We start from the raw sequence: 23,223 nt of genomic DNA on the forward strand, positions 1-23,223 counted from the left end.
CTGTGACCTTCAATGTCGGAACACAATCGTGGTCGGTCTAATTTGTACAGCTGATGACTGCCCTGGCACTGTGCCTCAGCAGGCTGTAGAACAGCTTGGCCGGTGCACCTCATCTCCCTTGGCCTCAGCCTGGTGAGAACCCCCCAGGAGGGAAGGTCCCAGCACGGTCAGCACCTACAGTCCTCTCCAGCCACACCAGCCACAGCAACTTCTGGAGTACTGCTACTGCAGCTAATTTGAACTATTTTTAGGCTCTGTTTGAAGACTGAATATTGCAGTTGCAACTTTTATGTATGTTCCCATAATTGAATGAGGTGAGAGAAGCCAATATATTTACCCTATTTTAGTTGCTAAATCTCAGTAATACGCAAGAAGAAGGAACCCCTTGAAACATGCTCAATATTCACTCCCTGATTCTTCTTTGCCCAGCGCACAGGAAGTTCACTGGGGGTTAATACACATTCTTCTACATTTACTTAATTTTATACTGTTTTTTTTTACTACCTGCAAGACTTTCATCTCACCCACCATAAGAATGCAATGGATAGCAAACTAAAAAAGCATTAAGTCAACTTTATCTTCATTTTATTGCTCTTCTATAATTCTAGAAACTGCTAACTGCTAACATTGCACATAGTTCACTCCCCCCGCCCCCCCAAAAAAGAAGAAACTGTTCCATGTTTCTGCAGCTAAAACATTAGTTTTTATTTAGTTGGTTTGATTTTTGATTTGGGTTGGGGTTTTGGGTGTATTTTTTTTTACTATTTTCTCAATCCTTAATCAATTATCTATTAAACTTGTCAGAAGACCACCTTCCTGAAAACAAAATAAAATCTTACTAAAGAACTCAACATTTGGCTTGTGAAAATGTCATGACAAGTGACACTTCTTTGTAAAACAATGCTCAAGACACACACGGTGATTAAATAAATAGTGCAGGTTAGTGTAGCTGTATTACAGAAAATACCAAAGATTCTAGTTTATAATACTTCTGTGCTGACTCCTAAGATCATGCTTTGTCTACAAGAATCCAAAACAAATAAACAGAACTCCAGCACCTAAACAAAATTGAAACTGTACCCCATACTGTCAGTATAAATATGAAGAATTCAAAGTCTGTAATTTTTTTCTTCTTGTTTACAATGTGCAAGAAAAAGGTAGGTCACTATTTCCCAACCTTACTGAGCAAATTGATCACATAGCTCCTATTAAATTCAGTGCAAGTTATTTAGCTAAATAACTGGTCATCTTAAGTTATATTTTAAAAATTCAGTGTTACAGCTAAATTCAGCTCGCAGAGATAAAGAAAGTACCTAACCCACACATCATGTAATAACCGTTATGAAAAGCAATTTAAAAGTTTTGTTTTACCTCATTAAACCTTGTCACAAGATCTTCTACAGCATTACGTTCACCATTGGGAGAAGAAAGAATAGTAGCAGATATGGATGCCTTAATAGATGGCAGCTTGCTTTGACACTCAGCACTACCCAAATCCCTGGTCAGAAAGCAGAGGTAGTCGATGGGTAAGACTTTGCGGTAGAGCTCCTGCTCCTGCTCGGTCAGAATGCTGGCAACCTCCTCAGGGAACTGGATGAGGTGCTGCAGCTCGAGCAGCTCCTTGCTGATACCGACCACGCTGGAGGGAAGGACACTGGAGCCAGCCATGGATGTACACGCTTGGCGTTCTAAAACAAAACAAATGAAAAATTCATTAGGCTCGGTCTTTAACTCTTGGACCGTGCTGTGCAAAAGCAAGACAACTTGGTATTTTGGTTTTGTTGAACTGTTGGTTCATTTACTCAGTGTTACGCTATATTCTAAATACTTTCTATTTAAACAACCTAATATGTTCTTTTATGTGGGGTTTTTCTGCGTGTCTTTATATCTGGTGTTGGCCAGATAGAGGGCAACTAGAGTCAGGAGATTGCAAAGCCACCCGCCAAAACACACTTGCTTTCAGAAACACCCAAACACCTTCTTCCAGAACCCACGGCCTTGTCACAGCCTCAAAGAAAAGGGTCATCTGGCAGAGTGTGCTTCTGCTTTGCCCCCATGTAACAACCACGGTGCAAAGCAGTTTGAGGCCTTGACTGGGGCACTGAGATCCAATTCCCACAAGAAATGATGTATAATGAATATTGAAAACCCATGTGGGTCAGCATTTTTCTTCATAATCCACTTGCTATAAGATAAATTGTATCTGAGCTTGCTGCATCGTGAAACCAAATGTCCAAGCTACAAAATATTTTTCATTCCTCTCAGAAAATGCATATATTTAGGAGTATGCATGTTTTATCCGTTAATACAAAACATTCGTGGTAGTTTTATAATATCCCAGCAGTGATATCTCTTGAAAAATAAAACTTTTCCTAAGAAGGAAGAAGGCAAGCTTTCTAAGATCGTGTGGGAAGCATGAAACATCAACACAATGATTCCAAAATAGTGAGTGAGTCTTCTTACTAGATAAGTTTAGAATGGGTTCTCTGAACAATTTTTCAATAATTACTTAAATGTAAAAACATTCATAGCCATATATTATGTACTCTTTATCATTCTCAGAAAAAGGAGCTTATTTTTTTGCATTGCTTCATGAAATATCTTCAGAGATTTTTTTCCACACATAATGGAATTACACCCTAGATCTATCTCTTACCCAATATTTTTAATATATCTATAAGCTCTCATGTGATAAAGGGTGCAAATTTTTTTCTCTAAGAAAGAAAAAAACAAGTTCATAATGACTGATTAAAATTCAGTCCCTTATAATAAACATAAAATATGCTACATGAATTTTCCACTCTAAGACATTTTGTGCAAACTATTATTAATCAGAGGGAAGTTAAGAAGACAGAAAATTGGCTTTTCTTAATATAGTCTACTGAAAGTCAAATGATAAATTGCAGTAGCCCTAAATAAAGTCTTTGGGCTAACAGAACCTATTGAGAAATGTTCAAATACAGAAGAAACTTCTGAAAGAACAAAGACAAATTGTTTCTGTACAGTAGCAAGCAAAAAAAGTAATGGGTTTTGATTTGCAACAAGCAGTATCTTAGTTATATAGCAGGGAACATATGTAACTTTGGTGATAATGAAGAAGCACTGCACAGTATCTGTAGGTATTGAGAAATCTCTGTAATCGAAACACTGCAGGAAAGACTGTGGGGGAAAAGCCAGTTAAGAGCACCACTGATATGTCACTGCTGGTTTGGGCAACAGGTGGAATGCAGTGAGCTTCTGGGCTTCCTTTCAGTTGTCTTTGCTTCAATTCTATGTGAGGCTTCAATTCTGTTTCCTGCCTCATCCTGCACAGAACTATTCTGAGAGGTTTAATAATAAAAAACACTAAAAGCTCATATGCACTATTCTTGACTTCACAACAGAACACAAGCTTATGCCTAAATAAAAACAATGCAAAATATAATGTTCATTTTATATTAGAAGGCTTATGCATTTACACATGCTTTACATATATGGACTGAACTGTCACTGTCACAACCAGCATTATCTCAGGAAGAGGATGATATGGAAGGTGTGACACCAACACCCACCAACACCTATCTGCTCCCTAGAAGTCACAATGCCTCACTGACTCTGCATGCATGACAGCCCTTCCCACTCAAGGCAGAGAAAGTACAGCCTGCACCAGCCTCCCCTGTATCTCACCATTGAAACAGAGGGTGATTGGTTGTGTCTATATTGTACATTTATTTTAGATCACAAATGGACTTCTGAAGTGAATCTCCCAAGTACCCTCACTTACTGTGCTTTAGTTTAGTCTTAGTGCAAAAAAAAAGGATTCTTTTTAGAAAAAACTGCACCAGAAAATGCGCTCCCAGAAGCCAACTAACACATCCCAACTAGTGAAAAGCTGCAGCTGTCAGAAACATCCAATCTTTGGAACAAGCACTGAGGTCAGGAAAGGACAGTTGGGCCAGACAGCTCAGATCATGGCTCAGCTGCAGGTGATCACGTACCACAGGAGACAGACAGCAAGTACTATGGACAGTGCAACGCCACAGTGACACTGGTGCTTTGCAAATCCAACATGATTTGGTAAGTACAGCTGTAAACGCCTTATAGCTGTCAATATGTCAGGAAAGGAAGATATAACTCTATAAGGAGTGCCTAGTGATTGATGAAAGAGAGATAACGTTAAGAGTGAAGATGAGCTGTTCTGCAACACACTGATTGCTGATGAGGTTTAAAGGTGCATTCTTAATAATTCACCTTCTCCATCATTGTACCAACTACACTATGCACAAAGACCTCAAAATCTGGCAAAAGTTGACACTGAATTTGCAATAGGGTAGAGCACTGATCACTATCCTTTGCACATTACCTTGCCTAAGTATAATCACCCTTCAGGCTCCACTTAGTACCTCTCAGATCTAAGAACAAGGCTCAACACCACAAAGTGTATATCTGTATACTGCCAGAAACCACCAGGAATACATATCTCATTAGAACTGGATTTCACCAGACTGACTGCCCATTGATCAAATCCAGCAGAAAGCTAGCGCAGGGATTTTGAATGCCTTTAACCAAACTACCTTTAATGGAACTATCATCTTTCATGATGAAATCTTCACAACCCAGCTTCACTCTAACAAAAAAAATGAAGCTGTCAAAAAGAAAATCTTTTCATGGAAGCTAAGCCAAGATGACTCAAGAGCAGCCACTAGTATTGCTGGATTTGAAAGAAGATTGAAAATAAATAAAACACTTCCTGATTCAAAACACTGAATTTCAAACTAGCATTTCTCAATTCTTCATTAAACTGGAAGAACTTTATGTAAATTCTCTCTGTAATGTGAGAGCACATGGAACAGGCTGCTGCAGCAAAAATGCAGCTGATATCCAAGGAGAGGAACACAGGCTAAACAGAAATCTGAAGGCACAGAGCTCACGGCTAAAGTATGGCTATAAATACTGAAGAAGTAGAAATAACTTATTTAAGTAAGTAGAATAACTTATTTCTGTTGACTTTTCCTTCACCTATAAATATTTAATTCTTCCATAATTCACATCTTTGCAAGTCTTGGTTGTTGGCATAATTTACCTCTCCACATTCAGATATCTTATCTTTCCTCATTCCCATCTTCTGTGTTTTATCACAGAAAATCCAGGATCCTTATTCTTAACTTCACCACCTTCCATGATTTACACTCTGCATGAAAGTCTATTTTCTGTCTCTTTGCCTGTATTAAGCTGTTTTTTTTTCCTGGACTATCTTTTCGTCTTTTTGTGTGTGTATGCTTCAGACTTCTACCATTTTTCACTCCAGGTACGGATCTACTTCTGCTATAAAACTCCTTATCTAGTCTCATATGCAAATCCTCCAGCTCTGTGTTGTCATTTTTGTTCTTCAGGAAACAGATAGTATCTTTCTGCACTTCAAAGAATGGCCAGGTCCTCAGAGTAACTTGCAGAATGGAGCTGCTTTCAGACCAAAATCATAGAAGCTTTTTTTACAGTTAAGGCAAGATACAATCCCCACTAAAATTAGCTGCTGCTGCAGTAAATGATACTGGGTTTTTGTGTTCTACCACATCAAGTTAATGCTAAAAATACTATAAGAAAATAAAGACCCATAATATTCATTTGCAAGTTGCCTAAAGCCGAAATTGATAGCTTTGCTTATCCTGCTGATAAACAGCTGAAGCAGATAATCTTTAACACAGCAAGTATTGCTTTTATTAATCAAAACAAGATAACCTCTGCTTAGCTTTAACAAAGGACACCTGGACTGACTTTAATCATTGCTGATGCCTGTGGGAACGAAGAGGTCTCTTCTTCTCTAACAAAAGAATAATCTTTTTAAGAATGGCAGAAAAATACAGCGTGCCTGGGAAAAGTCACTGCATTTTTCAAATGAATGCAATCTCAAAAGAGTAAACCTGCCTAGAATATGAAAATCTACTTTCAGCAAAGTTTGATGAACTGATTCAATAACTGGATTTCTGTCTTAGTTTTATTTCTGGGTCCTTTTCTTTCTACATTTACTTTGATTTAAAAAAAATATTCTAGCTCTACATTCAAAAAACAGTTTTAAAGCAGTAAAGTGAAAATTATAATCCCTAATAACATGCTCACTCTTTAGAAGGCTACTGGCAAAGATCTTTTGATTATGACAAACTGTGCTCAAAAGCAAGATGGATTTCAATAGCTGTAAGAATAAAATTAATTACTCAACCTATTATAATATCTTTTAACTTAGACAGTTTTTTGATAATAGACTTTGCTTCTATGACATTATACTAATGTAACTGAAAGTATAGAAAAATCTTAAGAGGATTCTATTTCTCTGCTGATATTAAAATGTGTGCAATAAATGGATTCTAATAGAAGCCTTTTTAGTAAGCTATGCTACAGATATCCTCCAAACTGTTCATATGCTTTAAGAGAACATATGGATTATGTGTACAGCGAGAAAATAAAAACTGACCACAGTAAAAAAAAAAAATTAAGAAATAGCCATAGATGAACAGCTGTCAACATAGAAAATGTAGAACTGTTCTGTTCAAAGAAGAGGGAAAATACAATAAAAGCTCCCCAAGCAGAAGACACCTATGCAATACAGGGCAGTTAAATTGAACACCAGCTTCCAGAACGGAACAGCACACCTGGGATAACATTGTTTTGCTGTCCTTGGATGCAACATATCTCGGTACAGTAATAACCGAGCCAACAACTCTTGTTAATTTCCTATTTCTCTTCTATCTAATTAAAAATATCTCTCTCTTCCTTAATGAACATGAATTCACTATTATCAATTTTGACTGCAAACAACTCACTCCAGTATTAAAGAGCCTGATATTTAACTTAGTGGGAAGCTTGACACAGAACAGGATCAAGTTCAAGTTCAAGTTCAATTTCACTGTAGAAAACACTGAAACCAATAGATCAGTTTCGTCTTCAAATTTACTTATGAGTCAAGTAATCAAAGAATGAGATGGCACACATGTTCTCTTTCCATATACCTAATTCTAGCAACATGGGCTACCTCTTAAAATTGCCTATCAGCACACACTTCTTGCTTTAGGAACTGGCAAAGAGTTCGGTTTTGAAAACCAGACTCTGAACACACTTTTTAAATTTTGCAATTATAGCAACAATCATGTGAAGTTGCAGAAAAAAAAGTGTAAGTACTGTATAGTTAAGAGATACAACCTGCCTATATAATTTCAGACTTGAAACAAATTTGTCTAAAAAAGTGACATAATTATTAGGACAGCTGAGATACACATGCATGGGAAAGATTTTTTTTTTCTTTAACCACAAAAGTTGGGTAAACATTTTCACAGGATAAAAACCTATGCACAACAAAACAGTCATTCAGATTGTAAAGCTGATTTAAAGATGATCACCATGAAGTATTTATTAATATATTAACTTTAAGTTAACAACTACATAGCAGTCCTTACATTTTTCAGAAGATCCCAACTGTAAGTTTGAGCTTGAAAACCTATTTAAACTCTGCTTATGGCTGGATTAGAAGATGCTGGTTCTAAGCTAGATATACTGATATTAGCTCAGCTGGCTGGAGCATGTGCTAATAACAACAAAGCCATGTGTTCAATCCCTGTACGGGCCATTCACTTAAGAGCTGGACTCAATGATCCTTCCGGGTCCCTTCCAACTCAGAATATCTTGTGAAATCTCTGTGAAATACAAGCACTGACATCACACATGAAAGGAATTCAAAGCATCACCATGGTTTCACCACACCTGAACTGCCATGCTTGCCTCCCATCATCCCTAGTGTACAGCTAAACTGCCGTGTGTAATTACATCCACACTGCTGCTCAGATTTCTGGAAGTGTATCCAAGGGCTTTTACCACTCCACTAGCCTGAGTCATTCATGGAAATATTTTGCAGCATAAAGGAGAACTTGGCTGCTTGTCCCTGAATTACCATATATTGTCAACACATTTAACTAACTATTTCCTCTCTGTAAGCAGGTTGGCTGGTACTGGCTGACAAAAACAACCACACACTTGTCCATAAAAAATAGATCCACTGGGTTTTCTTCTGGGTGTAAACTCCCAAGAAAAAAGATGCAACAAGTAGCAGTGTAACAATAATTTTGACTTGGCAAAATCAGAAGATCTCAGAACAAAATTTATCCAATTTGATGCTTATTTTCCAATTCCTTTCCATTTTCAAGGCAGATAGCAGGGAGCTGAGACTGCATCCCCATGCAGAAAAGTACAACTAGCAATGGCTCCAGAATATCTGTGTAAGAATCAATGTGGTTTTGTGTGTGTTGACCCCAGCCAGTAAACATTTCTTCTGCACCTGAAATAATAGGCTTTGAAGGCAGTGCCTGTAAAAAATGACCCTGAGGCTAACAGGGTAACAAATGGATACTTCAACTACAAAGGGCACCCTGTGTTACACAGAGTTTGCTGAACATAGACATACTTATAGGTGTTGTGAAGAGATCAATCAGCAGTGCTGCCAGAAGTCTGAAGAGATCCACCATGTACATGTTTAGTCAGAAAGCGGCTTTATTGCTTCCAGTCTACATGTATGGCAATGGGCCACCTGACACCTGCTATTTTAGGGGACCTTCACCTACTGCTGTAACTCATGAGACTATAGCCTGATTTCAGAACACCTGCCAGAAGAAGGTTTAATTGTAATTTGGTAGATAGACTGTGAATGTCTGGTTGACTGGTTGAAAATTAGTTCTCAAAAACTATTTGACACCAACATGCCATCTGTCTTGCTGTGGCATGCTGCAGCATGCACTGGGCAAGACCAGACACGAGATTTCATTGCTTCAGAGGCAACTATCACCAGGAAGGCTGGATGAAGGGATTCTGGGCTATAATGAATGATCTTCTAAATCTACACCTTTATATCACGGTGTAACAGATATGTGAAAAGGCTGGAAAGAGGTTATTATGACACCCCCACACTTGCTATTCAAGTGTTTTTGGGTTTTTCATATTGTTCCGACAATGAAATCCTGTCTAATAAATGCCCTCCTCTGCAAAACTCCTAAATTATTCCAGAAATATTCCACTTTCACATACATAAATGTTTCTCCTAAAGGCTGTCACAGTGGTAGACTAACAGGATTTTGACTTGAGCAACACACACCAGCAGGAGGGTTCTCTGTGCAGCATCTGTATTCAAGACCTTTTAAAATCTGAATATAAATACAGCATAGCAAATGGAATGTTAAGTTCAAATGCTAAACAAATGTACATGTAAATTACCAGATAAATTCCAGCCCATAAGAACAAAATGGTCAAAAGGGAGGGTTTATTCATTTAATTTGGAAGGAAAGAGTGTTGTAGAAAAAGAACTGTACAATTCTCACTGCAAAATGAACTCGTTACCGCTTGAGTTAAAGCAGAACTCAAGGTTTAACCTCACTTCCCAAAACTGATACAAAGCATGTCCAAAATCACAGCAGGAGCTGCTGCTCAAAATTAAATTAAAATGCACACAACTTTGTTAATGCTGCAATGGAGAAATATCCAGTGATTAGACAGAGTGCAAGAATCTCAAGTCCAGTTCCAATATTTGACTATTTTGGTCAAGACAGTAAAAAGTAATCTTACTTCTATTTTTTTCCATTTATGTAATGCAGAAGCTTTTCAATTTTAAGAATGAAAGAACTGTTATAAATCAGTGAGTATGGGAAAAAATGCAAACAAAAATGTAATTTGAGAATGTATATACACGCACCTATGGAAAATAAGGATGTTAAAAAAAAAGGTGTCTACAAAGCTAGGTACCCATTAAAGCAAGGGCTTATGATACGGATTTTCTGTATTTTCTTTTTTGTTGCTGTTTTAGGAACTTTTTAATTTTCAAAGACTATACAAACTGTAGCTGCAGCAAAATATAGCATTCATAATGTAAGTAACTGTAAAACTGCAACAGGCATTTTCAATGTTTCAGAGCCTCAGCCTTGAGGTATTCCTTTCTAGCCTGAGTGCACTGGATTTTGACACCAGCAATCCCTGCATTTAATTAATGACCTGTGGAAGCTTGCACCTTGCTACACAACTTTTTAAAATTACCACAAGCACAAATTAAAACTCTTTTTTTGGCATTAAGATCCTGACAAATACATTTTGTTTGTATCATATTCCTTACTTTGGTCTTATCCTGAAGACCTGAAGACCAAAAGCATCATCTTCCTTACTTTGGTCTTATCCTGAAAACCAGATTATATGCAACAGTGACCCTTTAAGGATAGGTGGGAAAGAGGAATAGTCTGCTCTCATCTGGTCCAGTTTTCCAAATACTGCACAGGAAAGCCCAAGTTCAAATAACTATCCAAATGAAAACTGTTTCAATTTGGAAAACAATCATTAAATATAGTCCTTCAAGGTAAAAATAGTTAAGAATGTTTCCTATGGCTTCAGTGTCATACCAAGTGAAGCAAACACTAAAACCACCATTGGTGTTAGCAATACAAGATGAACACTAGATGCCAATCTGAGAACTTAATTTTAATTATGTCAAAGAACAACATGAGAATTAAGTAAGTTCTGATAAGTGTACAACACTTGCAACTAACTTTTCTTGCCTTTTGAATCTTCAAAGGAAAGACACTCCGGTGCATGAGACATGCTACCAGATTTTCAACATAGCCCAAAGGGCAGGCAAATCTGCTGCATAAGGTGTTTTAGTTATTATTCTTACTGATTATTGGAACACAATTAATCCAAGCCACATCCAGTAAAAACAACACTTGATTAGATGTTCCCAATTTAAGCCCTGAAGCTTAGCAGTAAAAGAATTTTAAAAGACTGGAACACACTTCAAAAATGTTCAATCAGTTCAGAGTTTTCATCATTCTGGCCTGCTTTCAGTAGTTACCTAAACAGAATCTGTTCCTAACACTAGTTTGTTTGAGACCTGTCCTCCACATAACTATTTCACAGAAAATGGATAGAGAATAGAACGACTAACAGCAGATAATGTTGACTGTGCACCTGTGTACAAAATATCTTTGTATGATCTGCTAAGGAAACTTTTTCATTTATTTATATTACACTTTGAATAATAAAAAATTCAACCTCTACATAACTGAAGCACCTACATAATCTTCTCCTTTGCCACTTAGTTTTGGTGAGGATTTGATTACTGACTCTACTGTGTGCTCTGAATATTCCCTGATAATGAGAACATTTTGTGAATAGGAGATTTATTGTAGCAGCTATAATTTAATTTGATATCCAAGATCTTTAGATTTCTAACAAAAGCAAAATCGAGGAAATATACCTGTATTTAAACAAAAACATACACATAGAAATGCCCTAAGACACATCAGAGAAAACTGCATGATTTATAAAGGCATTAGTCAAAAACTTGTAATGGAACACAAAACTATTCCAGTAATAGTTTTGGGTCAGCAATGTACAGCAGGAAGAACCTAATAAGAACAATATGGCCTTTCAAAGTGCTGTTAAAGACAGTACCATCATTTATAAAGATACTTAACAAAGAGTTAATCAGAACAGTGAGTCCTATGCGGCTAAAAAGAAATACTGCAGTAATTCTATCTCCTAGTTCAAAATTCACAATGTAGAGGAAAATACAAAAATATTCTCTCACACAAGAATAAATGAGTGAACCAAGGACACTAATTGAAAAAAATGCCAAAAATGGAGAAAAATTATGAACTGGAAATAAATTGATGGATTACATAACAGGGTGAAGGGCAAAGCTAATACTCAAAATTGACAACCATTCAGCACTCGCACTTCATTATTAAAGAAATGGCTTTAAAGTATTTTAAGACATACCAAAAAAGTACTCACTGAAACTGGTCAAAAAGAGAGGGAGATGTTTAAGATGTGAAAATGAATATGTCATTAACTGATGATGACCCAGTCAGTAACCTGCAGCCACTGGGAAGGCTGTGCAGCAAATCCACAGCTCTTCTCCCATGTCCTGCAGAGCACTGTCCCGGAGGTCAGGTACCTCCACTCTACCCCAACACAGCCAGAGCTGTGCTACTCCTCCTGAGGTGTCTGCCTACAAAATATCATCTGGCCTGTGTCCTGTTCACACTGCACAGAAACACAGAGGTAACAGCACAGCTGATGCTCAAGCCTTAATCCTTATGTGCACTCCTAGATAAAAACAAGCACAATCTCCTAAGTTTTAGTTCAAAAGAATTAAGACTAGCTATGCAGTTGGACTAGACAATCTGTAGATCCCTTCCAACTGAACTATTCTCGACTACTGTATTCTACATATTATTTACATTTTTTACTTGTGGTTGGAATTAAAAGTGGATTATCTTCAAAGCTAGTATTAATAGCCATTTCTGAGAAATACAGTATTATGGGTTAAGTATCCTGGGTTGAGTGCTCTCAGGAAAAAAGGTATGTTAATTAACAGATAATTTACAGGAAGGAAAAAAAAATCATAGCATCCTAAGATGTTTCTTCCACATAGATTCTGCAATTTCAAAGAAACAAGCAGCAGGAAACACACAGTAGATGAAAGCTGTGGGAACCTCTAGAAAATCTGCCAGTGCAGGTAGTCAAATTCACCTGGAAAGGGCTTCATGGATACAAACTACAATGCACAACATGCAAAGGGGTCCATGCAGGCAAAACACAGATGGCTTTCCTAATACATGTTTAATGTTTATTTTAGTGTGGATTAGTTTATATTATTTTTCTCTTCCTCCAGACACAGTCTTTTCTCAAGCTCATTGGTGAATATGCATTGTAAACATACAATATGTCAAATTAGCATTTTTCCTGTAGGGTTAAAATACAATTGAGGAAGCCAGCCTGAAAAAAGGGAAGTCTGTAACTACAGAGGAAAAAAGTAGAATTATTGCCATACTGTTGGGGATTTTTTGGGGTTTTTTTTAGTGGCTTTTTTTTTTTCCAGAAGGGAAGTAATTAATCTCTCTTCTTCTGTTAACTACTTCCTCTTGTAATTCAGGAAGAGTGAAATCAATCTCTCTACCTAGAATAGCAGGAATCCTCTTAGTCTCACATTTTTCCTTATTTGCAACTTGTATGCTAATTTCCAGTGTAGTACAATACCTGTTTTGCAAAGTCCAATTACCATTGCTAAGTTTATTGAGTGAGAAGATTCTGTAATGAGTTTACAGAATTAAATAAAAGAAGCTATTCTTTACTCTAGAATGCAATTTCCAAATTTTAAAAGGTAATTTTGAAAGGTATCTTTCAATGCAAACATCTAATGATGCCAATTACCAGAAAATTTTCAAAAGTATTGTAACAGCCTGCATCCTTAACAAGGTGATTTTTCTCATGAGGAAGCTGATGGGAAGCTAAGGAAAATTCATACGCTGTTTTTATAAGGGATTAACATGATTTTACAACTTCCCATCATAGTAAGTCACGTTCATGATGTTATGTAAGTATTATATCATGCCAGTTTTTCTTTTAAGAAAGTATTGCTACTAGCCAGCTATTCTTAGCAAGGTTTCTGGAATCACAAAGGCTGTGCCAGAAGCACAACTCAAAGGATGCTGAGAGGCATTTTAAGATGGAAAAGAGAAATACACAGCAAAACTCAGGTCAATATAATCAAAGTCCTTTCACAGACATACAGAACACATCAAATGCACAGTCACATACTTTCAGTGGCTATACTAAGGACTGAAGGACCAATGGCATTGTGGGCTGCCTCACCACTTCAGAGAGAGCCATGACTGCTACGCAGTACAGACACGGCCACGTGAGCTAGCAGTGGAAATGCTGATATGCTTAATACAACTCTGAAGTCCAAGAAAGGATCTGTAATACTGAGATAGCAAAAATATTATGTAGCTTAATGAAAAAACCTCATCACAATAACAAGAATTGCCAAAAAGTCAAAGCTGCAAAGCTTTCATTTCTTTGTTTTGTATGTTTTTTAATTAAAGAGTGGAGGAGCCTGTGTGATTTAGCCTCAGAACTGAAATCTGCTCTATGACACAGGAGTTTAAGCCAGAGAGGGATTAGTGGAATACAGCAGACAGCAGAGAACAGGGCAGGCACATGTCTGGAAGCCAGAGCAGTAAAACAATAGACTACACAAAGTATTAAATCAACCTTAACTTCACAATAGAGATGCAAACAACCTCAACATCTATGACTTGCCGCAATATTACTTACTTCTTCCTACCTCAAATATAAATGCTCTGTACTTATTTATCCTTGCAAGCTTTTCTACATCTTCACTAGTAAATTGATACAGTTCTGCTTAGACTAAACCCTGCTATAAGCAACTATATAAGCAACTATTTTCTGTAATTGTTTTTGTTTAGTTTATGTGATTTGGGCATCATAAGGTAAATTTAAACAGATACATTTATACAAGATTGTGTTCAAGCAAACAGAGTATATAGCTCCATGTATTATACTGTTATAGACATATATGTATATATGTATATAACAAGTTATCTTGTAAAAAAACCGAAAGTATTTATTACATTTGGCTTTCACAGGATTAATACATTTGCTACATAAAAGCTGTTCTAAACAGTCACAAGACTCCTTAATGAATTGTGTCTTTGTCACTAATCTTTAGCAGATTATACTAGAAAAGATGTCTGCAGTCCTTTCCTAACAGTAAAACTTTCAAAGCCAGTGATTTTACCATCTGAAAACAAACTCAAAACTAGTACCTTCCTCAGATTTTAAGAAATCTCACTTAACCTGAAGACTTCAAATGCAATTAATTCCTTCTGTAAAAGTACATAGCAAAAATTAACACTACTCTTCCTTCTCCTTTCTTGCGGTGTTACTCCTACCTGTTTTAAATGGAGTTAGGGCCAACCGTGTCAACAATATTGTTTATATAGCAAGAAAATAAAACAACTGGAAAAATAAAGCACATTTGTCTTTAAGACCAGTACTCTGTTCCAACCCAAATTATTGCTACAAATTACCCAAATTAAAGCTACAAACTGACCAGATGTAGTTCTATTTTTGCAAACAAGAATTTGAAATATATTCTCATTTTCCTCTTGATGTCTTTTTTAGAGAAATCCATTCCATACATGGTTATGGAAAATACCTGAAGACTTATCTCCCAAACACTGACCTTGTATGCAAATCCTATCACCATCTTCAAGACAACCAGTACGTGAAGCATCTCTTCTTTTTTGTGCTCAATACATATGTAAAAGTTTTGTTAGTAGCTATTAGAAGGTTTTATATTCAAATACTGTACCTATGAGGTAGATATGAACTATATGATTTAATTTCATTCCTTCTACTTTATGGCAATTACAGAACTGCATATTATGAGCACCTAAAGCCTAGAAGAAAATTCTACTTCTAAGGTTCATTTTTTTTTTTCAAATTTAAGACACTTCAACTTAAATAATAACAAAACTATTTCATGGTGTTTTAAAGTATGATACCACAAATAAGTTCCTAAAATGTTAATTACGTTTTATCAGCCAAGTGCCTAAACCAACACAAGAACAGAACTAACTCTTCTAAGCAAATATCACAAAAGTATTGTTTTTAGATATGGCTATTTTCAGAATCAAGTCCCAAAAATTAATGACATTTCCAATCTGAATTCTTCTGAATTCCAACTTGAAACTTCTAGAAATTATTAAGAAGAGCAGTTTATTTGAAAAAATTGTATTTTTAGAATAGGTTACGCATATTTATGATACTTCAATAACTCCTCTGCTTTTAAAAGGCAATATCCATGTTAAAGAAATTTTTCACAGAATCACAGAACATGCTGAGTTGGAAAGGACCACAAGAATCATCCAGACCAACTCCTGTCCCTCCACGGGACCATTTTGCTGTGTTTCTCTGCAGAGCTTTGCAATTTAAATTTGAACAAGCAAATACAGGTGAACAACTCCAGATCAAATGTTCTCTAAAGATAAGAGTAACATAATAAAAGCCATTTGAAGCAATAGCTTTTCCAGATTGAGAATTCTTTCTCCCCCCTCAAAGAAAAATGCTCTTAGGAGACATCACTCCAGCCCGTGGATGGGGGCAAAGAGAGGAGACCTAATGCAACAGCATCAGCTCTACCCCTTTCCTAGAAGATCTCAACACTTACAAAGCTGAAAGTGTGCATGAAATCTGTCACACTAAGTCCATGGGAAATGTAGACAAAAATATGTAATTACTCTAGAGTTGTGCAAAGCCCTTAAAATTAAGCTCAAGAAAAAAACATAAAGGCACTTTTAGCATCAAATTGTATCCTAGTTCTTCTACTGTTGCTTTGAAACATTTTCAATTTACGCTTGATAAATCTTCCTGGCAAATTACTTATTTCAGAATTACTAAAATATGTAGTAATGTAGTTATATATGTATAAACATATATAACTAGTTATGTATATACATAAACAATACATAACTAGTATTTCAAAAGCAAATACTTAAACATTTGAAAACTATGTCTATATGAATCTTCTTAAATAAAAGCTAAACCAATTATGCCCTAAGAAAAATCCTCATATCAGCTTAATTTTTAGAAAAATGCTTAAACCATTCTGCCTCAAATCAAAGCTAAAAACATTACAAAACAGCCAAAAGGAAGGGTCTGAGTTGCAATTAGCTAAAATAAATTTCACTCTCATTCTTGTAATACTTCTAGTTATCTCAGATTTGTTGTCACTGACTGAATAGACACATCAAAACCACTATTGTTTCGCAATTAATACAGATGCACTTGATATCAGGGTGCTTTTTTTCTGTGCTATCTAAATCACTGAGGTGAGAATAACGGTGTTGACAACCAAGACAACCTTCCTATTGCAATGGGGTACTATCACTTCGAATGGTGAATGCTTGTCATAGCCTTTAGCTAACAGCCAGATTAGGGAAATGAGAGAGTCAGCACATGAACATTCCTTTCACAGAGTAAAATATTATGAACCTTCATTCAAGTTACAAATGCCACTTTAAAAAAACATGCAAATGGAGGTGATTCTTTATGACCAGTTAGGAGCAAAACATTGCTTTTACATGCTACTGTGCATACATGTCATTCAGAAAGGAAAAATGAGTAAACTCCCTAAAGAAACCACAGGACAAAAACTGGTTGCAAGTTATAAACTTGTATGCTGAAGATCCAGGAAGAAAAGCTCACTAAAGAAAAAAGCATTAGTACATTTACATTCAAAAACATGTTACGAACTTGTAATGTTTGAGTAATTTATGTACTTTAGGAAAAGATACTTACCTTGTTCTAGTACTTTTTGAAAGTACTGAAATTCGTATTTTGTCCAGCAATTTTGCAACAGACACTTGTTTTTTGTATAATAAGAAACAAAGGAATGTCCCACAACATAATTTGATATTGAAATAGTTGCAATGTAAACCAAATAAATGCAAAGCAATTTTCCTAAATTACTTGAAATATTGCATTCCATATCAAACAAGCTGAAATACAAAATACATGGTTAAGACATTATTTCATATTGCTTATATTAAATCCTTACTTCATTTTCCACCTAGAAACAGTTTTGTGTCCTTACAGCACTATTATTAAATGCAGCCATTTTAGGTCTAAACTAAGATTAGAAAACCGTCACCCAATTTCCTTCTCTGGAAATAAAACTATCACTTTAACTCCCTGTACGTAATCAGAACTGGGTACTACACAGAAGGGCAAATCTTACCAGCAAATGTACCTTCCATTGAATCTTAGATTCCTCCTAAAATGCCAGAAGAACAGGTACTTCAGTGCCACAAAAAGTCTCCACGCTGCACTTGTCCAAACTAACAGTGAGGCAACAGCTGCTCAGTTTAAAGCTACAAACTGTGGCAAAATGCATAACTGACATGCCTTGTGTAAGCCATGAAGAAGACATGCATTTGGCTGGCTCACTGAAAGGTCAGGTTTCCCACCTCCCCAGATAAAAGCTGAAACACTAAGATTCAAATGGAAGGAAGTTTAGAAATTAAGGATGAGCATACATCCTGCTAAGACTAAAAGCATTTGATTTTGACAGCTGAGTTATAAACAAGAGTGATTTTAATTCTGCTGGATTTTTGACTTTAAATATATTAAGAAATAAGTTACCCTACACTCAGGCTTTTGTACAAGTTATATTTATATCAATGTTGTTTAAACCGGCCAAAAGTAATAAATGGAATTACTTTTGTTTTAGGAAACTTCATCTGAAGCATTACAAAAACCACAATGTGTGTTTCTTTATTAGCAAATGCCTTACCTTTACAGCTATTATGCTCTCTGCACTAACAACTCTAGTAAAAGGAAATAGCATTAACTTTAATGGGACAAAGGGCTATGACTTAGGCAACCATCCAAAAAAGTTTCTTTGAGAGGCAAAGTAGAGGAAAACCTCCCTGAGGCTTCCAGAAATGTGATTAACCTTGAAGAAATTACAAATAGGGGGAATTAAAAAGACAGCATAGCCTTCAGACTTCACCTATGTTCAGAAATTAAGTAGAAACCAAACCCCTGTCTTCATTCCATAGTCAGTATCTGGCTCTGGCACTTTTGTCACTTCTTTTCTTCATTCTGACCTTACCCGTGTCTACACAGAGTTTACACCACTTTTACAAGCAGCAGGACTACATCACTGAAAAGTTAGTTATGAAATTTGCTAGAGTACACAAGACTGAAAACCAATATGCTGCCACAAGAAAGCTTTCTCCATTTCCCCAGGAAGTCTGAGAGAGGTCTGTGCAGATCTGGAATGCGAGCAGTACACTCAGAGACACTTTGTTTATAAGCTGAATATACGTCTTGTCTGAAAAATCTCTACTGAAGGAACGACCATGGGACCTGGCCAACACACCATTATTTTTTCATTGACAACACAAGCATATTCTTTCTTAATTGGAAGAATGACAATTTAATGTTGTTTCCAACTTCCAGATGTAAACTAGGACACTTAGATTTTCAAAAAAATCACGTTATATATGACAAGATAAGGATGCCCATGGAGATGCAATAAAAAACTTTAAAATTAATTTTGTTTATAAATATAAATTTTATTAATGCTATCTTACTACAAATATATAAAATGAACCACCAAATTAAGTATATCTCATCATTATAGCGTCAATACTAAAGTATTTTTCACTAGTTATAAAAGCAAATATCTGAAAGTCCAAAGAAAAAAATTGAATGTCTTTGATCTGCTAAGTAAACTGTACATTATTAGAATTTAGCAAAAAAATTCTGTCTGGAGATAAATAAAACAGCATTATCCTACAAAACTGAATTTTGTCTCCCAGTTTGTTTCCTAAAACCAAAGCTTCAAGAGATGATTTTTGAGTCAACTTGTTGCTTGAGTCCTTGGGGTTTTCTGCTCATGACTGACATGCTAACATAAACATACCAAAAGAGTTCCATTCTACACTTTAAAAGTTCCCATGGACACTACTTTTACAAGGTCCATTCAAACAAATGTTCAGACCTTTGAAATAATAAACAATAATAAGCAGTTCAGGGATTAACTATCTGCATTCAGAATCCCTTTTCACTTTGTTCCAAAGAGTAGCTGTCATAAAAAAATAATAAATTTGATTTTAAAACTAATATCACTTTGCACTAACTTCTGCTCTCTAAGGCTTCATCCACAGACATCAGCATATTCTTTATTAGCTTCCTCACAACAAACCTCTAACAACACAGACTCATTCTATGTATTTAAACTCTTTTTTTTTTCTTTTGGTGGGCATAACAGCTATAGACTCCCAACAAAAACATTGCTATAAGCTGAGACTCAGATACACGGGTTAAAGGATCAACAGCATACCCAAACTGTCACACAGTATTCCTGGAACCAAAATCCATGTAAAATCAGCTGAAACGCAGTTGTTTCTTAATGGCTTAACCCTGTACACAGGTTAGGATATCCAGATCCATACAGACATGTACTAGGAGTATGATACCTATTACATCCAAAGGTGCAATTTTACAGATGAAAATATTTTCAATTCTTTTAATAAGTTTACTTACACTGGTTAACTTCAATCTTCTGCCTGGTTTAATGATGTGTCTAAATTGCAGTAATATGACTTTACTGACCCTGGAAAGAGGACTGTAAGGAAAGGACAAGCTATGCTGGCAGAACTTAAATCTTTGTGCCTATAATATATTAAACAGGTTGGATTGAAGGAAGTTTTTGTTAAATTAACGTTGTCAAGGACCCTAGTTAAGTCTTTCTCCCACTGCCCTTTGTGTGTCCCTTTGATTGCAGCCCAATCTGGCTGCAACTAGGCCTGGCCAGTGGGTGACAGGTCCAGAAGACTGACCTCAGTGACCTTTCCCTTCTGCCAGTTTGCAGGGACAATCATTGTAGCCAGTTCCAGACGGTCCCACGTGTCCCTAGACTTACAGCTGTCCTCCAAAATCCTTCTCCTTCTTCCTGACGTCTCCGCCTTGATCTGTGCTTCCTGCCATGTCACTCTTCTTTCTGTTCCTAACCAGATGACCTGCACTTGTTCCTGCTATTCCTGACCTACATCCTGGAGGCAACACAGCAGGCATGAAATCCTTGTTTCCTGACTCACACCCTTGCCTTAGGCCACATTATCTACATACAGACTGACCTGTCTCCAGTATCTGATTTCCTCTCCTACAGTGCATTGCCTGATGCATCTCACCACAGACTGTCAGCCTAAGACACATTTTGTCTTTTCAGGTCTTAATTTCAGCTCATTTGGCTTTATCTCTCATTCTATATGGTCTTAACCTTTGGACACAAACATACACAAACACACACACAACCCACCAGCTAAATTATGCTGGCCTTTCTAAATCTATGTACATCAAGCTTGTTATCACCCATGACTCTGACATAGAGCTATCAGACAACTGCCCCAACTTCAGGTATCCTGGAATTTTCCCAATATTGTAACAATACTCTTTGTGCAAAGGGTACAAGAAACAGCAGTGGGAAAAGCCATGGAGACTTGGGCACCTGTTTGCTGTGCAGTCTTGCAGATAGCAAAGTCTAATTATAAAAAAAGGGTAATCACTAAATTCTGTGGGATGAATGAAGCAGGTTTTCTTAAGATCAATGCAGTCTGCCTCCACATTCATGACAAATGCCTTTCCTTATGTTCTTGGTCAAAATCTGCTATTGTCTGTCTGACAAGTCCTGTTGAGCTTTCTCTAGAAGATATAGTCCGATTTATATCACAGAGAGTGGCATCAGACTTACCCATTTTAGAAGATGCTAAAGTGAAAAGAATACTGATACAAAATATTTGCAGTCTGCTCCACCTTCAGCCACCTCTTTCTAACTTTCCTTCCCTTTATCTTAGATTGCAAACAGAACAAAATTGGTGTGGGGGGGGAAGAGTACATGTTTCTTTCTAATGATAACTCTATCAAATGTAAAGTACAAACATTTTCACATACTCTAGTTCCTTCTTTAAGAAAGACACAACTTTTTCACTTTCTGTATAAAAATGTCAAAACCGTATGAACTATGACAATGACTGGCCCTTCAAATATGATTCCAGTGAAAGTTCTGGCCCATTCATGACTATGAGCAAATTTCCGTAACAATCAGTTTGTAAGAAACAGAACAGGCTGAGAAGCAGGATTTCCTTTCTACAGGAAAAAAACCTGGCTTCAATCCAAATCCCACTGAAAGACACACTTAAAAGTTTTTACTAACCAAAAATTCTAAGTTACATACAGAGGTACTAAAACAGTGCAGCCTAAATGACTTCAGTGTTCATATGTGAAAATTATGTTCTCTGTAGCAACAAAGATGCTGACAAGGATGTGAGTGTCACTGACCAGCTGTGGGAACTCCAGGCAGCTGTGGTTCCCGGGAGCCCAGTCTCAGACTATCCCTGTGGTACCAGGACCAGAGTGCAGCCCCTCAGCCAGAAGCCTGAGAGCCCCGGGAACCATCTGAGAGCAGGGCTTGCAGGCGCCCTGCTCCAGGCCCCAGACATGACTCTCCTACACAGCAGGCCCTACTTGAGTTTTTGAAAACTTAGTCTCAGGTCCACGTGACTGGGAATTCTGGCTTAGAAGGTCTGGTATGTTTGGAAGCCTTCTGTGGAACTAACAACTCTGGCTGATCTGCCCACAAAACCATCCCAGCCCTGGGGACTCAGAGCATTTAAGGTCCTTAGCTACCAAGCAAAACCTTAGAAAGTACTCCCTGGAGTTGGACTGCTTGCGACTACAAGGTTCATTGCTCAGGTCACTAAGTAACCTCTGAAGGACTGAACACAAAGAACTGACAAAGTGCTTGGTGTTAGGGAGACACAAACCCAGGAGGCTATCCCAGTATTAGGGACTTGCTGTTTGCAGGATCCCTACTTCCTGGGCAGATAATACATTAAAGCCCTAACTAAAGAGAGTATTAATTTTTTGAGAAGTCTTCATTTTGAATCATTAAGGCACTCCCCATTAAAGTAATGGGCTCCTGTTTTAAACACACTGTGCAAGGGAGTGCTGAACTTTGTCTCCAAAAATTGCAAACATTTTGAAAGTAGTGGAACGCTGTCTAGTCCAGAAAAGGTTTTCTAAACACAAACTCAACAGCTCTTGAGATCTTTTCAAGACTTCATGATATAGATTGGTTCTATTAAGCAAATTTACTTCTGCTTTGGAAGCTTTTTAAGAACTGTCTTGAAAATCATGTGAAGTACAGTAATATTTACTCTTTAGTTGACAACCGATTTGGAGTTAGAGTGTCTGTCTTCCCAAGAAGTCATTATATGTGACAGAGCCCTACTTTCATGGAAAGGGTGAAGCACATGCCTGCTGACTGCAGGTATTGAATTACTTCTTTATTTTGCTTTGCTTGCACACACAGCTTTTACTTTATCTATTAAACTCTCTTCAATTGAATTTTTCAATGAATTTGTGCACTGTTACCCTTCTGATTCTCTTCCCATCTCATTCTAGGGGAGTGAGTGGAAGCAAGGTGCTACCTACCAGGGTTAAACAACAGCAGCTATTTAACCACAACAGGATCAGTAAATTCCCTTTTCAATGCCTCCAAACAACTACTGAGTGAAGCATTCCCATGACATTCTGTATCCTGTGATAAATCCTCCATCGCATTTGATGACAGACTTATTGATGGGAATTAAAATTTCTCAGGTTTAGATGAGGTTAGCTTACTGAGGTTAAATCCAGCCATACAGAGGATGCTGGATAGATGAAAATAACCTTCTCATCAATCTGCATAGCCAGGACAATTTCTCAAAAGGCACACCCATGAATCATGACCAGCGCTCTGAATTCAGAATACAGTTGGGCTCCTTGCTAATGCAAATGACTTGG

General features: G+C 36.9%; 1 protein-coding gene across 5 annotated transcripts in view; it reads right to left on the reverse strand.

The window, feature by feature from the left end:
- Positions 1 to 23,223, reverse strand: part of PLCE1 (phospholipase C epsilon 1) — a 115,560-nt gene that overhangs the window by 50,237 nt on the left and 42,100 nt on the right. For all 5 annotated transcript variants that reach the window (XM_068197660.1, XM_068197656.1, XM_068197659.1 and 2 more), the window contains exon 3: positions 1,372 to 1,688. In XM_068197660.1, the coding sequence (XP_068053761.1) occupies positions 1,372 to 1,688 (317 nt within the window). The remainder of the gene's footprint in view (positions 1 to 1,371; positions 1,689 to 23,223) is intronic.

The sequence above is a fragment of the Anomalospiza imberbis genome, chromosome 8, assembly GCF_031753505.1.
Source record: "Anomalospiza imberbis isolate Cuckoo-Finch-1a 21T00152 chromosome 8, ASM3175350v1, whole genome shotgun sequence".
NCBI classification, from domain to species: Eukaryota; Metazoa; Chordata; class Aves; order Passeriformes; family Viduidae; genus Anomalospiza; species Anomalospiza imberbis.